We start from the raw sequence: 21,917 nt of genomic DNA, 5'->3' as shown, positions 1-21,917 counted from the left end.
CGGCTGTTTCAGAGCAGAAAGCGCTCGTGGGTGCAATGGCTCCGTGCTCCCGGCCAGGGACTCCCTTTCCAAGGGCAGCGGCGTTGCGGCTTTGTCACTCCGTACCAGCGCTGAGGCCACCGGCACGCCCAGGGTCAAAACCACAGCCGGTGCGGGACACAAATCCCCGCTCCGCTTTTCCCGAGGCGGGGCGACGAACGCGCTCTCCCGCTTACGAGCCAGGTTTTGTCCGAAGCAATACCGACACGGCAGCGCCGCGGGCCGGGATGGCCGCGGGAGCGGAGCCAGCGCAGGGCGGGCGCGGCGGGCAGTGCGCACGCGCGCAGCCCCGCCCCGCCCCTCGCGGAGCGGCCCCGTCGCCCCCGCCCCCCGCCGGGCCGCGGCCGCTCGGTTCCGCATCCGGCGCGGCTGTGTCACTTCCCGCTCACGCGGGCGCTCTCCCTTTCCCCCTCTCCCCGGACCCGGATGGTGACTGGCGGCGGCGGCTCCAGGGACTGTCACTGAGCGGCTTTCCGCGGGCCTCTTGTCCTGAGGGCGGCGGCGGCGGCGGCCGCGAAGATGGCTGCGGCGGCCTCCTGCTCCTCGGCGGCGGCGGCGGCGGGGCCCGGTCCCGGTCCGGGCTCCTGCGAGTGGCTGCTGCTGCGGGACGGCTGCCTGCGCTGCGACGCCGACGGGCTCTGCAGCCTGTGCTACCACCCGGCGCTCAACGCCATCCTGGCCGTGACCGCGCGCGGCGCCATCAAAGTCATCGACGGCACCTCGGGGGCCACGCTGCAGGCGTCGGCGCTGGGCGGTGAGCGGGAGCGGGAGCGGGGCCGAGCAGGTGTCGTGAGGCCGGGGGAGCCTCGGCCAGGAGCGGCCGGGCTCGGCCCGCGCCCTGCTGCCGGAGGATCCCCCCGGCTTATTTTCACCCCTTTTTCTTTTTCTGGCCTGAACGGCCTCCCTGCGCAGGGAGGTGGTGGAGTCGCCGTCCCTGGAGATGTGTAAGGAAAGACTGGACGCGGCGCTCAGTGCCTTGGTCTCGTTGGCATGGTGGTGTTGGGTCATAGGCTGGACTCGGTGAATTTCGGACGTCTTTTCCAACCAGAGCCTGTGGTTCTGTGTTCCTACTCTTTGGGGTAGAGAGACTCATGTAGACAGCCGAGGCGTTTTACTTCTGTAAAACATTGGCATGGTTACTGTAAGATTAAGTGGGGATGGAAGGCTGCGATGTATAGGGTTGTATTTTTTAATTTTGCTTTTGCAGGTGGTGTTGTGGTTCATGTAATGTTGAACCTTCCAAAGATTAGAAGCAGCATGTTAGGCAGGACAGGCATAGTTCTAGTTCTTGTTGGTATGTGATACTGTAATAATTTATTTATTGATCCTTATTCTGTTTTTTAAAGAAGGATTACTTATTAAAAGTGCCATTTGTCTTATGGCTTAAAACTATTTAAGATAAGAATTCTTCATGAAGTTATTTGGTGATACGTTTTTGTATGTGTTCTTCAGGTTGTTGCCTCTCTGTGGTGGTAGTAACCATATCCCTGCTATTATGTTTAGGAGACATGATTGTGTACTGTCTTTGTGGAAGCTTAGACTGTAGCATCTCCATAACTATGAAGCAACTTTATTTGTTGAGCATTAGAGTTTTTGCACTGTTTTTAACTCTGTAGAAAAAGATTCCTACGCCATTAACAGCTTTTGTTCTTTGTTCATTAATGGCTTTTAAACTGTGTCACTTGTCAAAATATGGGTGGTGGGTAGTGTTATTTGTCTCCTTGTGAGTCCAGCCCTCGGAATAGAAAGATAGGCATCTTACCAGTTGTATGCTTCCATGTTCAGGTTCTCCTTACAGTTGTGTGTTGCTAATATGATGTTGCTTTGCTGAGTGCTGGTGGTGAAAGGTTGTTTGCTGCCTGAACGTGGTACAGTAATGCCAAGAACTGCATGGGAATGCCGTAGCCTGGGCAATATGTACACTTTCACCTTGAAAATCAGTAACTGTATTGCAATGTCAAACTGAAGAGAACAGGACAAAAATTGCTGATTTCCTTCCATAACTCAAAGTTGGTACAATATTTGTAAAGATTAAGCATTTGGGGCAATTGAAGAAAGAATGAAAGTTTTGTGGTATTACTAAGAAGGTGGTGCCAGCTGTTTTGTTTTGTTGCTTGCATGGAGAATGAGGCTCTTGTGTGGTGTTTCCTGCATTGTTCAGGATTCAGATCTGCTTCTATAATTCCCTTCTACCATGCTGTCTCCTAAAGTACTTTTTTATTAATAACTTTGTTTCTTTTCTTCAAGCTATTGCAGGAATTTTAAAGTTACTTTTAAGTTGTTGTTGAAGAGGGCATAAATAGAGGACCTAATTTGTAATTTGTTGTTTGTGAGATGTTTAATGCTCAGATACAGAAAAGGAAGTGAACTGTAAATCAAAGTGATTCTGCACTTTGCTGTGATAGAATCCTTGCAAAGGATTTGACTCAGTATTGAAAATGTTAATGGAAATTCTCCCCTAAATAGTAGCTATTTGAAAATAACATATTGCTTTGCTTCTGTTACGTACATTCAATCATGTATACTTCCTTTAGTGTCAGTCTTCTCTGTGACAGCATGGCTGTGAAAAATGGGATCTACTCCTCCTCACATAAAATAACAGAATTGCTTGCAATCTACCCAAATTTTATCTGTGCAGTAGAGCTGCTGATTTTATTACTGGGGAAAAATATTATATTCTTAATAGTTTGAAGAAACTTTAGATTAATTTTCTTATAGATTCAGACTGGCATGCCTGTCAGAAATCTGGTTCATCTCAGTGGTTGGTGTCTGCTGTGGCTATTAGCAGTCCTGTTCACTCTTGTTCTCTCTTTCTTCCTGCCGTCTTTGGGAAGAGAAGAAGGGAATTTAGCTGCTCTCTGATGTCTGCCTGCACTGTACAGCATGGGCTCTTTTAATGTAGGACAGTAGTAGCTGGACACTCAGACCTGTAGACCAACTCTGTCCCTGTTCCCTCCCCTGCCATAAATGACAGGTCAAAGGATATTGTTGCTTCAGGGACTTCTGGTACTATAACTAAAAATAGAGTCTCTAGGAATTAAAACTGCTTCTCTTGGGAGACTGCTTGTCCTCCTTGGTAATTGAGGCTGCAGGTCTTCTGCCTTGCCAAAAGATTTATGTTGGACAGAAATGCTGTTGCTTGTTACCCAAAGAAAAACAAAGTGTAGCAGGCCTCATTCTAGAAAGCAGAGCAAGAAAAAGATTCTCTTATCAAGGCAGGATAGGGGAGGAAAAGAAACACAACCAAGCCTCAGTGTGTTTTGTATTTGCAGTCACAGTTCACTGCGGAAATATATATTAAGCTTTGAGCTCATTCTCTGTGAAAGGATTGAACCTGTGGAATGCTGAATGTGGTGGAGCAGTGGAGGCTGCCTTCGTTAGAATAGAAATGCAGATTGCTCTTTGGTGTGTAAAAGAGTGAGGCACAAGATTCACAGCCAGAAGACACTTCAGTAACAGATCGGGTCCAGACATCGGGATGTGGTCTGTATGCTTCAGTTCCTCACATGAACTTCATTGATCTAATGTGTGTGGTGATCCAGGACTGTTCTTCTGACTCCAGTTTGTAGCAATTCAGTGTGGATTGTTATATCATGCTGAATCTTCAGCAGCTCTGTCTCTTGAAGGTGTGTAATAATCTTTAATCTGTTTCCAGTATGAACCCTGTAGGCCTATTCAAGAGGACCAGCTGATCATTTGCAACAGCCTACAGCATGGTAGTACATAAAAGCAGGGGGGGAAATCAGGTAACACTAACATTAAGCTCTGTCTTACCTGGTCACAAGGTTGTCCTTTTTATTCTGTCAAGACTGTTGCATGCACACTGTGCATTTCAGAGAACCAGACTGAGAGTGCAAGGAAAATTCTTGTGATTTCTGGATGTTCAGTGTGTTTATTTGCTAGTAGTGGTTAGTCCAGACTGGTTTTGAATCTGTCGCGCAAGTCTATCAAGTACTTTATTTTCCCTCTTAGACATTTAAATGTTTCTGTGGTTTCAGTTTCAAGTTGAACACTGGTAGCCAAAAAGTGTATATGAGCAATCTCCAAATACAGCACTAGAGTTGAGCTTTTTCCTTGGCCTCAGAAGACGCAAACCAAAATAGCGAGACAAAAAACCCCTGAAGAATCTAAACAAACTTCCAGATTAGTGTTGAGTGACTCTCCTAGTGTTCGTAGAGGTATTTGATTTGTCAGTCTCTTCCTTTTACAAATAAAGTAAGAAAACTGCCTAAACTGGGTGAATGCTATAATTCCCAGAGTAGTTTGGACAGGATTAAAATAAAAAACAAAAATATACTATCAGATGGACAGTTCGAGTAGTTTTTTCTAGATTAAGTTGATGTAGCAGTAACTTCAGAGCCTCATTTGCTAAAATGCACAGTGTTTTGTGACTAAGGCCTTCTAAATTACTGTAGAGGCCCTAGAAGAAATCGAAATACAGACTTCAGAATCCGTACAGGGAAAGTCTGTTCATGGTACATATGTACCAGTTCCTGCAGCAGGAACAGGACATCTGTGTTGTCATCAGAGGCCCTCAAGGGCTATTCCTCCATCATAAAAATTTAGACGTAAATAGATCCCAGCCCAGGAGGCTCACCTGTGTCTGCAAGTTCAGCACCATAAGAGTTCTTTTTTGGGAAGAAAAGACAGCTCTTGTTTTTCTTCAGCTAACTACCTTAAAATTATGGTGCCTTGGAAATATCTCAAGGGATGTCCAGCTCTGTTTCTTTCTGATTCTTTTTTGTGTGATGCAGAAGGCAAAACAAGAGGAAAAGATTCTCTTTTGCAAGTTGGAAGTCATAGAGGGAATTTGCACTTCTTTAGGAAGAAACTGTTGGGATACTCTGTCATCCAATTCTGCACTTGACCTATCTGAAGACACCATCAACAGTTTCAATAGTCTGAAGCTCACTAGTAATACTGCTCAAGTTCTCCTTCATTCCTCAAAACTGGGGCAAGTTTCTGTCATCTTTTTGTTTCTTACATTCTTTTGCTCCATTATGAAATAAAAATAATAATGAAGCCCCTTGCTATGAATACAGAATTTCTCATCGCATAGGGAATATTTTCAAATCTAGTGATCTGCTCCAGCTCACCTGGCATTTGAGCATACTTGGGTGACTGCTGATCTTTAGACTGCTGTGGGCTCCATTTGTCTGCTAGCTTAATCAGAGTATGTCAAATATCCCTTGCTACTTTCCAAGCATCTTGCCAGACTATCAAAATGCTTTTAACTTATATTTCCAGGCTCTGTTGAAGCACATCTGGATTATCTTCTGCAGAAGCTAAAATAGAGTAAAATTAGAGATCATTTTACATGGGATGTTTTACAATGGATGTTTGTATGTCCATGTTTCATGCAGGCATTCAGAACTTAAAACAGTCAGCAATGCAAGCATGTTATGTTGCCAGGAGTGATCACACAATATTTTTTTCATTTTATTGACAGATCTTTCATATCTGGACCAATGGATTCATGACTCTCATTGCAACAGCAGTGCGGTATTACTAAAGGTTGCAGAATGCTTTCATGTCAGATAATCAGAAATTGGATAGACCTCTACACATGGACTTTGAAAAAAGTCTTCTGCAGGAAGATGAATCCTGAAATGTTCCTTAGTGAGCTAAAGAGGAAACTGTGCTGGGATTTGTATCAGGGATTTGAACTTTGTCTTCTTGCCCTAATTGTCTCATGGATAGTTAAGGCATTTCTTATTGATATGAAGGTTTCTCAGGGAAAGAACTGACTTTCAGCTCAGTGCAGATTATCCAGTTTTGATCAAGAGAGCTTTAATATGCCTACATGATAAACCCTTCAGCTCAACTGCCAGTTATGTTGTGTACTGTGTTGTGTAAGTTGTAGAAGAAACTTGGCAGAAGTATATTCTGACAGATAACTGATAGTTCAAGTCTGGAACATTATGGAGAAAAGCAGGTGTATGTCTGTTGGGCTTGAAGTAGTGAAAACATGGAGAAGGCTTTTACTTGTCCTGCCTAATGATCTTTACTATTGCCCAGCCTGATTTTTTTGCTATTCTGAACATGCTGATGATCAGTGGTTTGGATCTAACGTCTTGTCCTACAGCTGGTCCTTTCTGACAGCCCACCATGATGTTAGCTGACTCAATAGAACCACTTTCTGTGTCCTTAGTTACATTGTTTATAACTATGTTTTTATGGTTGCTGTTGCACTGATATCCATAACTTAAGCAAAATGGAGCATCCAAAGTTTTATGAGATAGACTGTAAGAAAAATCTGTCCTAGAAGAAGATTAACCTTAATTCTTTTTTAATAATGATTAGGTCAGATTTTTTTTGGTGTGATGTTGATCTGTTATTTCAGGTTTTCTTTCCAAATTACTTTCAAATCAGGAAACAAAGCTGTCTGTTCTTGCTTTTACTAGTATTCATTAATTTTCCCTGAACAGTAAGTATGATGTATTTCAACAGTAGGCTGCCTTGAAGATGGAGATGAGGTTTGCAGTAATGTGGACTCATGGACAACTTTTGAGTGTATCAGACTGTCCCAGGTCATATTGCGAGATAGCTTGTTGCATGTTGTCTGTTGCAGTGGGATCGGTAACTTTTCACAATCTTCTTAAAACTTGTAAATAAAAAATTTACACATGGGTCAGTTCATTTCCTGATGGTTCTTAAGTGGTGCCACAGTATTGCTTTCTGCTGTAGAAAGCTGTCCTTTAAATAGTTAATGCTCTCTTAATTGCACTGACTGCTTGCAGTCACCAGTTGAGTGCTTGTCACTGAGGAGAAGTTTCAAGAAAGAACAGCCATTGGCCTGAGTTACTTCATTTGTGAAATACAGATGAATACTAACACTTACAAGTCCTTGTCTTTGGAAAGAGTATCAAGATTTGTTAAGGACCCAGTGTACACTACTACTGAAAAGGTAGACAGGAATTCTGCAGAACATTTATTTTGAAGATTCCTGTGCGTGTTGGGGAAAGGACACTCCACAGATACAGAGGATAGTCAATAAACATTGGGTATAACATAAGTTTAAAAGTGTAAAATTATGGGAATAATAACTTATCTGTCACATCAATATAAGCACTATTATGTTTAAAATTTCCTTGAGCTATTTACTAGGGCCATTCAGTGAGTATTGATAACCTTTTAATGTGTAACTTAAGAGGGAATTTGCTTAAGTTGTCTTGAAAATTAGTAGCAGTATTGAAAACATATCCAATCACAAGTGCTGGTTAATGATGCCTTGCATAGCATATAGTCTGTCAGCAGTTCTTCAGTCCCATGTACAGTCTGGGGAGGGAAAACCTTTGGATCCCTGCACTTCCCTGATCTGACCAAGCATGAAGCACTCAGAATCTCATCGTTGCATTTGGCATCTGTAGAACACTTTGATAAACATGCAACAGGCTTCAAAGATTTGTGAATAACTTCGTATTGAAAGGAAGAGCTGGGAGGGTGAAGGGTGGCACCGAGAACTGGGGGAGTGCCTGAATAACAGTGGGGAGAGGGTTAGGGAAGTAGGAAGATGACACTGAAGACTGGAAATGTAGTGTTAAGTTGGAGAATAGGAAGACAGTGTGGTTAATGTGGAGAAGTAGTGGGGTAGACTTAGCTGACCTGTCTTCTGCAGGATCCTACATTTATTTTGTGATGTAAGTGATGACATGTAACACTGCTTGTTAAACTTTTTTTAGTAGTAGATTTTTCATGTTCAGTTTTCTGTAGCTTTTGTGAGTCAGAAGTCACAAGACCAGCATTTTTCAAAACATAATCTCAGGTTCTCTGCCCATGCCATAATGAGAAAGGAGAAGCCCTTATTCTGAATCCGTGGAGGAACCTGCTTCCCAGTACCTACAAAAGGTGTCTGGCAAGGCCAGGCTTAAGGTAACTTTTCTGAATGTCCTTCTTTAGTGACAGAACTCAGGTTTAACTGAGGTGATCACTGTGTTCAAATATCCTTATGCTGCAAAGAAGTGTTTAAAATATGCAAAGCCTTTTAATTTTGCAGGCTTCTCTGTAGAATTTGAAAAGGCATCCTAAAGAATAGTTTCACTTTTAAATATAACTTAAATGTGCATGGATCTAGTCTTTTCTACTTCAACTTTCCTGTGTAGAAATAGTTATTGGGAGAATGTGAAAATGCATTTAATAAACTTGAAATATTTGTAAGAATTTAGTGGCATTGTAGCCTGGTACGATGTACCAGGCTCTGAACCAGCTCATAATGCCAGAATGAGATCTTGGAGTTCTGCTAGGAGTATGAAATGCCAGTTAAATGCTCAGTTGTTACCATATAAGCAAATGCTAGAGAAGTTGTCAAGAACTTGTCTGATTATATGTCCTCTTTCAATGTCTGTGTCTTGTATTTCCATCTCAAAAAGAGTGTAACAGATCTAGAAACTTAAGGAGTGCAATGGTTTATATGTGCAAAACAGTATTCAGTCTGAAAAAGATGATGGGGTGATTTGGAATGGGGAGTTGAGAGAGTGAGGACATAAAAAAATCAAAATTGAGAGTTGATTGTTCAAGTACAGGAGCTGAGGGCATCAAAAGAAATAACCACGAGAAATAGTAAAATAGGGAACTCCTGGCTACAGGGCATTGTGGATGCTATCTATTTGTGGAATTACAGCAGGGTTGGAAGGATGGAGGAAAAACCTGTCAAAGGTCATTGTAATAGTCAAAATCCCTTTTGGGTCAGAAGGTCCTTAAGCGCAAATTGGCTGGGGCTGAGAGTGTTACAGGAAAGACCCATTGTGTAGATTACCTTTCTTAAATTCTTCACTAACCACTTGGTGTAGACCAATGTCTTGGACAAAATATTGGTTATGAGCATTTTCCTCTGACCTACTGTTCCTGCTTCTCTGGTCAGTGCAGTTTTTTTAAAGTAATGTCCAAAAGCGAAAGATAGTAACTCAATGGTCTGAAATAGCTTTTGAACTACTGCTGCAGTAATGGAAGACTGCTGTTGGATTTTGCTAAACCTCTTTTTCTGCAGACTAAACAAGCCCAGTTATCTTAGTCTTTCCCCACCTGTTGTACGCTCCAGCCCTCTAACTTCTTAATATCTCTTCATGGGACTGTCACATATGTTCTGATATCTCAGATGGAGGAGCAAAGATGGAACTGATATTCTGGATGTGGGCTTATTGCTGATTAGAAGAGACTGATCTTTTCCCATGGTTCCCTCTATAGTAACAGTTTGTTGCTGAAAGGATGCACTGCTGGCTCTTGTTCAGCGTGTCCATCAGGATTCCCAAGTTTTTTCTGTTGGGTTGCCACCCAGACGTTTGGTCCCTGGCTTCTCGATGTATGTGGTTGTATCCCATTCTGGGTGTAAGACGTTGCATTTGTCTTCACTGAACATCAGGAGGTTTGTGTCAAGCCATTCCTCTGTCTGAGATCCTTGTAAAAGGCAGCCCTGCCGTTTGATGCATCAGTTGCCCTCAGTCATCTCCCGTTGGTGTCATTCACAGTCCAAATGAAGGTGCAGCATTCAAGCTGTTGCTGAAGGTAGTGAACCGTGTATCAGGCTTTGTTGAATGCCACTCCTAACTGGCTACCAGCTAGGTGTTGTGTCCTTAAGGACAAACTTTACACATGACAATGTAGCCAGTTTTTTACTTGTCTTATAACCCACCCATCTGCTTTTGAGAACTTGCTGCTTCTCCCAGTGTGATGTCTTGGAATCTCCTTGAAATATTGGAGCTTGGAAGGGTGAGAAGCTAAACCATTTCCTGCCAGACGGTCTTGGGAGTTCAAAAAGTGCCATATGTGGTGATGTTTTCTCCTATTGCAGAGAGTGCAGGATACGTAGTGGGTGAACTCAGATGCCACTTTGGGGACCAAAAGAGGAACTGGTAGTAAAATTTCATCTGGCAAAGTTTCTTTGTTGTGAAATGCTGTGATGGGACTAGCACTTGAAGAACGGGAACTTCCTGTTACTGAGCTGTGAAGTGTTCCTTGCCCGTGTCTGGTTGTGGGTGGAAGCTGTGTAATCTGTCTGTCTGCACTCTTTGAAAGAAAACTTTCCTGAAATTTTCTCATCATTCTTCAATTTAAGATAAGTTTTGGAGAAGAATGTACCCTCTGTTAGGTGTTTGCAGAAGAATTGCAGGGATTTACATTCTCACAGTTTACTGGGGCCTGCGGGAAGGATTCTAAAGTACCTTGTGAAATCTTTCCCAATTTGTTCTTGGGATAATGGTGTAAAGCTCTGAGTAGTTGTATTCTGAACATACAAGTGATGCCAGTGATGTCAGATACATAGAGATGTGAAACCACACAAAGAACATTGGCACAAGGAGCTCAGCAGTGTCTTCCTGCTGATTCACTCTCATTTTGAGTCTGTACAGTGGGAGAGGACTCTATGCCTGCAAAGCCAGTGAGATAGGAACTGTCTTTATCTCTGCGGGTTTTGTTTATGTTCTGAAACATTTTAAGTGTTACTATTAAATTCTCTTAGTAGTTGCTGGAGCAGACACATTTAGTTAATATTTATGTGGCAATCTCCAGTGCTTTGGCCCAGATAACACACCATCCTAGTAATAAGGATTATTAAAACCAGCTCTCATATAATGAAACTGATACTGAAACAAATCTATCCTGGTTGTTGCTAAAGGAAAAAATAAACTTTAGATCACATGTCTTGTTTTTTATTAACTAAATGCAGTTTTTGCAGATAAGTGAGTTTGGAGGCACTTTGTGATGTGAATCTGGGCATTTGTCTCAGCATTCTTGCTGTTTGCAGAACATGTTTTATTTTCTTTCCTGCTTCAGCTCTAGTGTGGTTTTTTTTTTTTAATTAGATCATTTTGGACAGCTCTTCCAGATGAAGGTGTGTGTATATAGTGAAATCTAAAAGAGAAAATGTTGCTTGTATATACCTGCTTTAAGCCATTTATGTAATTTGTCTAAAATAGGAACTTGAACTTGTGTTTACTTTCTCTCCTTTCCCAAAGTTTGAGAATGTTTCTGTTTTGGGGAAAGGAGGGGGTCATGGAATGCCTTTGTTATGACAGCAGATTGCTTTGGTGAGGTGATGTTTAGTGCAAATAAGGGGCTAGGCCTGGATTTGGAAGAGAAAACTCCACTGCTGAAGTATCCACAGGGATGTGCATGAGGAAGAGAAGAGGAGGAACAAGGGAGAATCTCTAACTCATAAATTCAGTAATTATGAGCAGTCATGGCCTGATTTGGCCAGGCATTAGACATCTTCTTGTTATGGTGTTCTGAACTGTTCATAACCACCATGTATTCGTTTCAATTGGGAGCCACTGACGTGAAATAATTTGGAGACAACTTTATTTTTAGACCAGACTTGCAATGATTTGCTCTTTATCCTCTTTTGTGTGAACCCTTTGCAGCTCATCCATAGTTGTGATTTTCTGTAGAATTATTTTAAAATAGATTCCTGCAAATATAGCAAGTTAAGACAGCAAGTTGAACTTTAGGACAGGATTATTTTTATTGCAGAACTTCCTCAAACTGCAAGTATTGGCATTGGCAGATTGTTTAGCTGGCATGTTATACATGCTAACTTTCAGTTGGTTTTATGATTTCATGAAGTGGTAGCCATAAGAAAGGCACTTGCCTTGTAACAAATGAGGACAACTGATAGGTAAGGTTTTTTTAATCCCAGGTGTATGTGGAAAATATGTGAGAAGTAGCTGAGTGAGGTTCTGGCAGTAAGTGGCTTTGTCTCAAATGGGCAGGATAGATAGTTTTGCAGTTCACTAGCGTGGCCTTTGCTTAAGTTTTGGATTCTCTTTAAGTAGCTCAATGCTCAAATCTTATGTTATAAAGTTAATGGAATTGATAGGGTTTTTGATCTCCTGAAACTTCATTCATTTATTTTTCTCATGCTTGCAGTATTTTGAAATGAGTACTGAGATATTGTTTGGGTATTTTAATTTAAATTGAAAATGCAGAAATTGGTATTGATGTACATAAGGTATGTGTCCTACTGGGCTGATGGGATTTCCGTTTCTCAAAAAAATGTTACTTTAATTCTTAATTTAAAGATCTAGTGACATTCATAGATCAAAGTTTTTAATGTTCCTTTAGATATTTGATTGAACTTGGGTCTTAGCATTATGGAATTAGTGCTATGATGTGTGTGTTTACCACTCTGACTTTATAGCTGCAGGTAAGTATTAGTTTACTCTAATTTAGGAACTATTGGAAGGGCATTTTTGCTCTGTATTGGAAGCTTCTTGTCAAGGGAATTACTGCCTTTGAAATGTTTTAGCACCATTCATGGCTAGCAGTTTTCTAGGTGAATTAACCTTTTTAATATCACAAAAGGTAAAGGTGTTACTGCCAGTTTTAATCTATATCTCCTCATGATGGTGGCCAAGCATGTGCAGGTAACATCCACTTCTCTTAAGCTCTATAGCTGTGAGACTGAATCTGTTTTTAGCAAAGAGATGAAGACAAACTTTTTCCATGTTCTACTTCTTGAAATGCAAGGCTGATTCTCTAATTAGTTTGGTTCATCTTAATGCCCACAGGCAAGGGGCATGACAGATGCTGCTTAGATTGTTATGAATTCTCCAAACAAGTATTTTTTTTGTAGTACTCTTGTAGGTCAGATTTTGATCACAGGAAATTGCTGGTCTCTGATCTGTATTATTTGAAACAAAGAAGATGGAAGTGAAATGTTTCTTTTCTCAGGTTCTTAGTTTCTGCAATCTGATGTTTGTTGGTTTTTATTTTAAGTTTTTAAGTTTCTAGTCTAATGTTGTGATAGATGACATACCATAGTGTAATATGCTATTGGATTTGCATTCTAGCATGCTAGCAGCCTGCCAGGTTTCCTTGTAGGAACTGACAAAAGGTATAATGACTTCTTTGTGAGTTGTTTTGTTTTTAATCCTAGGCAGATAGGCTGGAGATATTGGGAGAAGCTATGATTCACTTGTGCCAAGACTGAAAAGCAAAATCATTAGAAACTTTGAATGGCTGCTTTTTTCCCTACCACCCGAAGTAAATTACAGCTAAAGCAATTGGGGTTAAAATGAGAGTAGCAGTTGGGTTTTGATGATTTAGCTTAAGTAATTTAGTGATTTAAGTGAAACTTTTTAGCTGTGGATTGTGGAGATGCAGATCACTATTCATTGCCAATAAACTTAGGCTGGACAGACAGGAAATAATGTTAGAGGGGCAGCAGTATGTTTTTCAAAGGGTATTGGCGGAGTACTTTATCATGTTGTAAAATACTGATCCTGAGTTTCTGACTGCTTTAGGATGATTTAACTTTACTAGGCATAACTTTTTCATTACTACTTCTGTAGTGATGACTTCTTAAATTCTTTCGTTTCCTGGTTCTCAGTCTATTATTATAATCATATGGTCAGCCATATGTGGACTATGTGACTAGTATGTGACTAATCATCTTGAAATGCGTTTTGTGAACTTTTAAAATTAAACTCCCATTTGCAAAAAAGCTTCTCAGCAACTTAGAGGCTATTCAGTATAAACTAGTCAGTTACAAAATGTTTTTCTCTGAGTTTTGGAAAAATATTAAATACTGGTCGAATAATTTCCTTGAAGCTCCATTGACTTAGGCTAGGGGAGCCTGTTTTGTTTTCATGTGCTTTAAATAAAATAAAACCAGCAATTATAAATAACTTTCTAGAGATAATTTGGCCAATGTTTCTGTAAATACAACCAACCAGAATATTAGACAGCATAGGGAAAATCCCAGCTGGTAGGTAATTTATTTCTTGTTTTGTAGTTATAATTTCTTATTTTGTTTTGCATTGGAGCAGAAATACTGTTATCTGCCTCATTAGTAATCTTCATTGACTTCTAAAGATTTGGACCATTTACTCAGAGGATATTAGCTGTTTGCTGCTTTAGACATGAGATTTCATTAACATCACTACAGTACTGGTAAAATAAGAATGGTCTAGCCTGGAAAGCCACAATGACTGGGGCTCCTACAGACTGCTGAACTCCTAGGCTCGTGGTGTGAGCTTGACAAGAAATGAGGAAGGTGCAGAAGAAAGTGTTCATGGTGTTGGCACTGCCAGAAGGGTTGAGCTGCTTTTCCCATTTTGTCTGGCAGGGGGGAGGAGGAGAGAGGTGATGTAGTGATCCGTCCCTTGGATCACTCTGGATAGTCTGCAAACACCATCAGAATCTACTGAGGTTTCTAGTTTAGATATTGTTCAGTTTATTTACATAATAGTTTCCAGTATGTTGTTGAAACTTAATACATAGAAAGATGTTAAAACTTGTGTTTGAGTTTTTGACAAAACTTATTTTCCTGTAGAATGGTTTACTTCTTTGCCTGCAGCTGTGTTGGCTCTAGAAGTCTTGTGTGGGAAACTCCAGTGTGTTGGCAAAAATACAGTTCGGAATTAGTTTATTTACCTTTCAGAGAGCCCTTTTTTGCTGAGCAAGGACCAAAGATTTCACAACTATGAAGTGATTCCAAACATTGATACTGCTGTATCAATGATTGCAATTGCAGTTACTTAATGCAGGCAAAGGCATATGTCCTTTGTTTTGTGAGTATATGAGTTATTGTTTCCAAAATCTTGGTGAGAAGAGCAGCTGACAACTGCTCTTTACCTCTTTTTTCAAAGAGAGGATACCATAAATGTAATGTGGTCAGATTCATGTGCCCTATATTTCCAGAAGTTTTAATTTCCATTTAACACTATCAAAGTGTGAAGATGACAGAATTATGTCCTTACCTGGATGTTTTACTATGCTAGCTACCAAAATGGTGATTTTTAAATTATTTATAATAAAAATGGTGTCCAGTGTCTGAGGAAAGAGGAGAACGTGTGCAGGACATGATTAATGCAAAATTTAATGAAACTCCTGCTCCTATGTGACAGGAAGATGCCTGTGTTGACAATGCAGCATTTCAGCTGCATATATGTCCATATATTTTTGTAAGATACAGTCCACTTCTGGAGTGGCAGCTTACTCTGTGATAGAAAGCAGTTTGCTTTCTATGCAGGTAGAATTTTACATGATTACATTTAGTTCTGCAGTCCATTCAGCTTTAGGCACGTAATTGTGACAAGTAGCATTAAACATTTTAGGGGATAATATCCATAGCCACAGCCTTTCCTTATTTATCTGCTGGCAGTCTTTCTCTGCCTTCACCAAACTTCTCAAACCTGTTGCTGACATCACATGTGCAGCACTGAGCAGAAATGAGCTGCTGTAGTGTCTCAAGGAACACATGCCACGTATTGGTACATGGTACAAGCTGTGCTTAGTTTTGAGAAGTTTAAGTATTGTTTTGCTTGATGAAGCAGTTCTAATAGGCCTTAATGGTAATTTAGCAATTTTGTCTTAGTGTTCATGCTGGTTTGTACAATTTACTTCTTATTATTGACTGTCAGCTGTATCCAGTACACCAGGCATCTGCTTTGTGTTGATAACACTAGTTGGGGCCTCCTGGTAGCAGGGGGACTTAAATTAATGGCTTCCACTGTAGGAATAAAATGGTTGTAGTTACTGATGGGATGTATAGATTTTGGTAGTTTGTGTTTTAATGTAGGAAACATAAAAGCTTGGTGAAAATTGTGGTTGCTAAAATGCTAGCTTTAGATCATCTGCAGAAGTAAAGATTCTGCTGAAGTGTTACATTACTTCCCTAAACACAATAAGAGGCTCTTTCTATAAAAGCATTTCTCTAACTAAATCTTGCATTTTATCTTCCCTTTACAGCTAAACCAGGTGGACGGGTGAAATGCCAGTATATTTCTGCTGTGGATAAAGTGATCTTTGTGGATGATTATGCAGTAGGATGTAGGAAAGATCTCAATGGCATCTTACTGTTAGACACAGCTCTGCAAACGCCTGTTTCAAAACAAGATGACGTGGTTCAGCTTGAATTGCCAGTTACGGAGGTAAGATGGGGGGGGGAACGAAAAGAGGTATGTAAATAACTGTGTCAGAAATCCTGAAACCAGACATTTGACTCTGAGTTTCTAGAGTGGTATTAACACCATGTAATGAAAAAGTTTCTTAGTTCTTAGCTGTCATAGGATTATAGCTTTACCTGTATCTCAGGCAATGAAGAGCATGCCTCAAGACCATAGTATTTCAGATGAAAGAACTTTTTAGAGACCAGAGATAAGGACTCATTTCCCCACCTTTGTCAGTGCTTGTGTATGGAATCTATATGCAGTTCTAGAAGTCAGTCTGGCCTGTTAGGCACCCCTGATTTGTTGTTGTTATAGTCTTTCAGGAAAAAGATAAAATCAGGTAATATGGTGTTTTGTTATGTGAGGAATAAGAGCTGGAATTTTAAGTTTTCTAGCAAGGTCAGCTGGCCTAACAAACCTGACTTCCCTTTTATGTTTGGATCAGCTGTAACACAGTACTTCATGATTTCAGCATTTAGTATCACTTTAAGAGAAGCTAATGTAGGCATTTCTGCTTAGAGTGTAATGCTTAGGATTCTGTTGCATTTGTTTATCCTCATTGATGTAAATTATTTATGTGCTTTTGAAGTACTGAATAACAGGTGCTTACTATGAATCAAGAATATATGTTCTATGTGAGGTTTTAAACTATGCGGCTTGAATAGGAGTAACAGCAACAAAATGTTTCATAGAGGTCTCTGAAGAGAGCTTCCTGGGTTCCTGATGCTTGCTGCCCACTGGCATCACTTTTTATACCCTTTGTGGGTTACTAAAGAATCTTGATATGTGTGGCTGAACATGAAGGAAGTGTCAGGTCAGGATTTCCTTTTGTAAGGTCTGCTACAAGGGGTTTGCAGTCTCACGTCTCAAACATGAGTTTGTGTCAGTTTTTTGGCACAAAGATTCGTTGATTCTAAAGAGTTTACAGACCCTTATATGCAGCACTTCTCTGTAAACATCCTTCTATAGAAAAAGGAATGTGGAGTTCAGTAGGAATAGTTTTGGGAATTCCATCACCAGATCAGTGAGGGAGGAGGCAAAACATTATCAGTCTCAAGTTCTTTTAATTTTACGGAGGGAGTAACCCAGACCTTGGAAACATTTAGTAAATATTAAGCAAATATCATACAAATACATCTGTCTACTTCTTTCATCATAGAAAGGTCAAGAACATTCATCCAGGGAAGGGTGTTTAGTGGTTTTTTTTTTTGTCTCTAGAACTTTTCTGCAGATTTTTGCACTTAATATCAGTAGTATTTTAAGTAGTTTGATCTGCTGGTAGTGCAGTGCACCTTTATGCACTTCTAATTGTCACCATTGACAAGTTATGAAGCAACCTCTCTGCAGTTTTCAAATCGCTGTAGAATGCTAAAATTTAAGAACTTCCACAGTGTATCTGTTATTTTTCTGATGCAACCTTAGCTAGGGGCCTGGTTTGCCTTATTTCAGTCTTTCTTCCCCTGAACTTCCCAAGGACATAACTAAGGGGCCTTTTGGCCTGTTCTGTTTCAAAGAGTTTGTGGTCATTTAAAGGACTGGCTGACCATTGTCCTTGGGAAATATTTCCTGTAATGTTTTTCAGATGTTAACCCACCTAACAGCAGATTTAGAATACTCTGTACCTTGTACATTAAGCATACCTTTAAATCTTACCTGTCAACATGAAGTTAGCAGACAAAGGGATAAGCTGGAAACAGATGAGACTTGGAAGAAAATGTCTCTAAATAGCTGATTATAGATAGCATTCTTTTTTGTTGCATTATTATTGAATTTTAAGAACTAACTTCCAAACTAGCCTAGGTTTTTTGTTGTCTCGTTTTTCAGCTTCACTGTATTAGCATTGTAAGTAATTTATCTCTAATTTTATTGCAAAGTTGTTCTCGTTATTATCTACTTTTTTGAAGGTACAAAGCTACTCAGAAAATGGCAAGACTTCTGTTCTTGCTGTCACTTTTTGTCATTAAAGCTGAATGAATCCTTTTGAAGAGAAAGCATTGGACAATAGATGTCTCCTCATTGCTTGCTTTAATAGATCTTCAGTTTTAACTTACATTGTTCTTGAGGGAGTTTGTAGTAGTTACTGTTACCGTTGCTGAAGTTTATCTGTGGGTTGGCCTGTGAAGTAAAATTTGGAACATCATACTCAGGTCTGGATCTTCTATGGGAATTATGCTGATATAATATATGATAAAGTAGGATATGGCAAAGGACATTTCCAAGACTGATGAAATAGGCATAATTCTTGTTGTAGTTACTCAGTGTGGTTGTTAACTTTGCTTGCACATCTGCATTTTAGGCTCAGCAGCTGTTATCTGCTTGCATAGAAAAAGTAGATGTCTCTAGCACAGAGGGCTATGATTTGTTCATCACACAACTGAAGGATGGCTTAAAAAATACCTCACATGAAACAGCAGCAAATCATAAAGTTGCAAAGGTAAGAATTTGTCTCTGTACTGTCTAACATGGATTTCCATGTCTAATTGTGTGTCTACCATTGAAACATACAAAATCTCAGTGCAGTGGATTTTGTTTAAAGACAGTGGAATATATTCTGTTCCTTAGTTTTATGTGTGAAGCTTCTGTAATAAACCAAACTGAGCTTAAAATTTGAAGTTACTGATTTTCCTTGTGTTACGTTTGTGCTGTTTTTGTGTGCCTGTTGTTGTATTTCTTGATATCACATATTTGGTTTTGGTTTTGACACTCTGGTGATCTGTTTGTTGTTTATATGTTAAAATTTTAAAACACAGACACTGTTTTTCTTATTTAGTGGGCAACGGTTACGTTCCACCTTCCTCATCATGTTCTGAAGTCTGTCGCCAGTGCCATTGTAAATGAACTCAAGAAGATAAATCAAAATATTGCTGCCTTACCTGTAGCATCCTCTGTGATGGATAGGTTATCTTACCTCTTACCCAGCGCACGACCTGAGCTTGGTGTGGGACCTGGGCGATCTGTGGACAGGTACATTAAGACAAAATAAGTAATGAACTTTATCCCTTAGTTGTATCAGAATAAGCTCTTAGATGATTTTAACTTGCTTGCCAAAAAGTAAGTCCTGTTCTGTGCTTTGTTGCCCTTACACATACAGCTAATTAACTGTTTAATATGCTCTATGTCATACATATTACTGATGCCTTTATGGACCTCACAGGACAGTCTGGGTTTCAACTTGATTGCAAATCAAATTTACTTTGCTCTTAATCCCAACAGCATACAAATTCAGAAATGTAACAATCACAGCCTTAAATACATACTACATTGTATCCTGAAGTCAATTGCTATTCCTTCTTACAAGACAGCTATGCTTATATTTTATGATTTAGAAGTTTAGAAAGTTACTTTTGCAGACCATTATATATGCTACTTCTGAACTTTCTAGTCACCTGCTATGTGGTTGGGTAAGAGCATATTTTACCTCAGATTGCTGCTTCATCTCTTTCTGGTCCAAGTGGTAATGTATACACAAGCAAGTAATCCATTTTGTTAACCTTCATGAGCTGAGACTAGTTAGAACACTGGTAAATCTTCTAAGTTTATAAATTATTCTCTCTTGGAAGTGTCTGATATTATTTTGCATGTGTGTTATCATTTCTTACACCTCAATTAAATGAATTTGATTTAATCTCTTAGTTTTCCCTTCCCAAGCTTCAGGGCTACCTGTACCTCACCATGTTATATTTTGATTAGAGCTGTCCTAGGATCTGTTTCTTGAGCTCTTGAGCTGTCAAGTTAATGATGTCAAGTCAATGTCAAGTTAAGTTAGCTCTTATGTGGGTGTTGCTAGAATAGAGTACTTTCTTGGCAGGAAATATTTAATATTTCCATTCTCTTATAAGACAGCAGAGATCTCCTGAAACTAAGAAGCAAAAACAGGAAATAAAGCGCCTTTCCAGTCCTAGTTCTTGGGAGAACAAAACTGTCATGGGAAAAGAAAAGCTGATATTCATTTCTCATTTACTGTTGCAGATGAGGGTCATGCAGTGAGTGAAGGTGGACAAGAGAGGAACTTCTTTCCTTTCCAACTGTTGAGTTGCAGAGGGGTTCATATTTTGGATTGTAGTAGTTTAAAATGTGCAAGTATGATAGGATGTAGTGAGTGATGACTGGATGGAGTTGTACCATGTATTCAGTTAAGCCTAAAATATCACTTTAGAGTATTTTAAAATATGAATATTCATATCTGTTTAACTAAGAAACTCAAATTTTTACAGTAGTTATGTTAAAAAAATCCAACTCTCTTTTAGTTCTGTTGGGCTATATTCTCTACCTGCCTTCAATGCAGAATAGCTTTGGGTATTTGATGCTTTTCTGCAGGTAGATCAAATAGGCTACCTGGATGCTTATTTTATTAACCTTGCTTTTATCATAGGTTAAAACAATATAGGTTGTTGTGTGGCTTTTTGTTTTTTACTGGGGATATACTTTAAGCACCCAAGTAAGGGAAGTTTGTAACTTTCCTGTAATACATAATTACAATTTCATGTGTAAGTTATAGGTAGCTATTTGCGCTATTTTTAATGGTTACTAAAGCACTGAAAGTCTTATAAATAGTTTGAGGTTTTAATTTTAAGTGGCAATTTTGGGTGATGTAGAGTTTTTTCACCTTTCTAGGTCTTTGATGTATAGTGAAGCTAACAGACGGGAGACATTCACTTCGTGGCCTCATGTGGGTTATCGGTGGGCACAGCCAGATCCTATGGCTCAAGCTGGATTCTATCACCAGGTAAGAGATTGGGTTGTTCTTAATATTTGTTCCCCAGGTAGGAGGGCAGGGGAAATAAGTTGGAGATGTTTTTCAGTAGGGGTTTTTTTTCTTTTTAATAGATTCCTTCAATAATTCGTAAACTATAAAAATTTTATCATTCAGCTCTTTTTTTCTTTAAAGGGCTTTTGGTGCCTTGAATTCCCTTCTTTTTTTTTTTATTTTGTACAAATCACAGAAAATACTGTTCTGAACTTCAGCATATAAAATGTAATAGAGATGAATTTGGTTGTTATGTAGAATCTGTCTTTCTCCTTGTTAGATTGTTGAGTAAATAATCCTTTTTACCTTACAAGTAAAGCAAAAAGGCAGTAAGCTTGGCTCTTGAGTTCTCTAACTATGCTTTCCTAGTAGAACTTAATTGTATTAAACAGAAGTCCTAGATCACATTAAATTGTTAGGCTTAGTGAATAAATATAACCTCAATGTTTTGTTCCACCACTTGCTTATTTCCATTTTTCATTCCTTGAAATTTTTCCTGATTTAAAAAAAATTATAATATGGATTTATATAATGATGGCTGGGCAATGCAGTATTGTCCCTTTCATTCTGTCAGCTGCAAAGTGTGGTAGGTGGATGAAGTTTTTGGATGATTGTACAGAAGGAGAAATGCAGGGAATTCATATGTTGAAATTGCATCTGCATATTCCCAAGCATGTCTTGAAATGAGGTCATAAAAGCGTTAAATTTTAAGAGAATGAAAATTTTGGTTGGTTTTGCTCAGTTACTTCAGCTAGTAACAACTGTTCTTTGCAGAGGAGTGGTAGAGAATACTTTATGTCCTAAGAGATTGGTAGGATTATTTTTTAACCTGTGTTTATCCAAATATGTAGTCTGCTGCAGTTCTAAATTTTTTGAACCTTGTGAACTTTTGCAAAAAAAAAAGCAATTTCTGTTCTATGTCTTTGGTTTGCATCCAATGACTTGCATGAATGTTAGTTTTGGATCTCTTTCTATAGTAATGTGTATCCTTTTTTTAACGTGAAATACTGGCACTTTGTAATATATAATTTATGGCCTTTTATATGTTTGATGTGATGCTTTAGTGTGTCACTAGAGGGGAAGAATTTGATCAGCTTGTTAAAAGTGTTTTATAGTACATAGCTGTATAAATTTCAAGTGTTTCTTCTTATTTTCATAGCCTGCTTCTTCAGGAGATGACAGAGCCATGTGCTTTACCTGTAGTGTGTGCTTGGTGTGCTGGGAGCCTACAGATGAACCTTGGTAAG

At 39.5% G+C, this 21,917-nt stretch overlaps 1 protein-coding gene across 8 annotated transcripts in view; it reads left to right on the top strand.

The window, feature by feature from the left end:
• The first annotated feature begins 428 nt into the window (after positions 1 to 428).
• The window catches only part of BIRC6 (baculoviral IAP repeat containing 6), a 171,343-nt gene continuing 149,854 nt past the window's right edge, over positions 429 to 21,917 (top strand). For 6 of the 8 annotated variants that reach the window (XM_079332310.1, XM_079332313.1, XM_079332308.1 and 3 more), the window contains exons 1-6: positions 429 to 823; positions 15,724 to 15,905; positions 18,220 to 18,357; positions 18,694 to 18,887; positions 20,538 to 20,649; positions 21,830 to 21,912. In XM_079332310.1, coding sequence (XP_079188436.1) covers positions 559 to 823; positions 15,724 to 15,905; positions 18,220 to 18,357; positions 18,694 to 18,887; positions 20,538 to 20,649; positions 21,830 to 21,912 — 974 coding nt within the window. In that variant the 5' untranslated portion in view covers positions 429 to 558. The remainder of the gene's footprint in view (positions 824 to 15,723; positions 15,906 to 18,219; positions 18,358 to 18,693; positions 18,888 to 20,537; positions 20,650 to 21,829; positions 21,913 to 21,917) is intronic. The other 2 variants (XM_079332309.1, XM_079332311.1) reach the window with 1 other exon arrangement.

The sequence above is a fragment of the Erithacus rubecula genome, assembly GCF_903797595.1.
Source record: "Erithacus rubecula genome assembly, chromosome: 2".
In the NCBI taxonomy this organism is placed as follows: domain Eukaryota; kingdom Metazoa; phylum Chordata; class Aves; order Passeriformes; family Muscicapidae; genus Erithacus; species Erithacus rubecula.
Note: the sequence above shows the minus strand (reverse complement) of the source record. Positions and strands in the feature narration are given on the sequence as shown.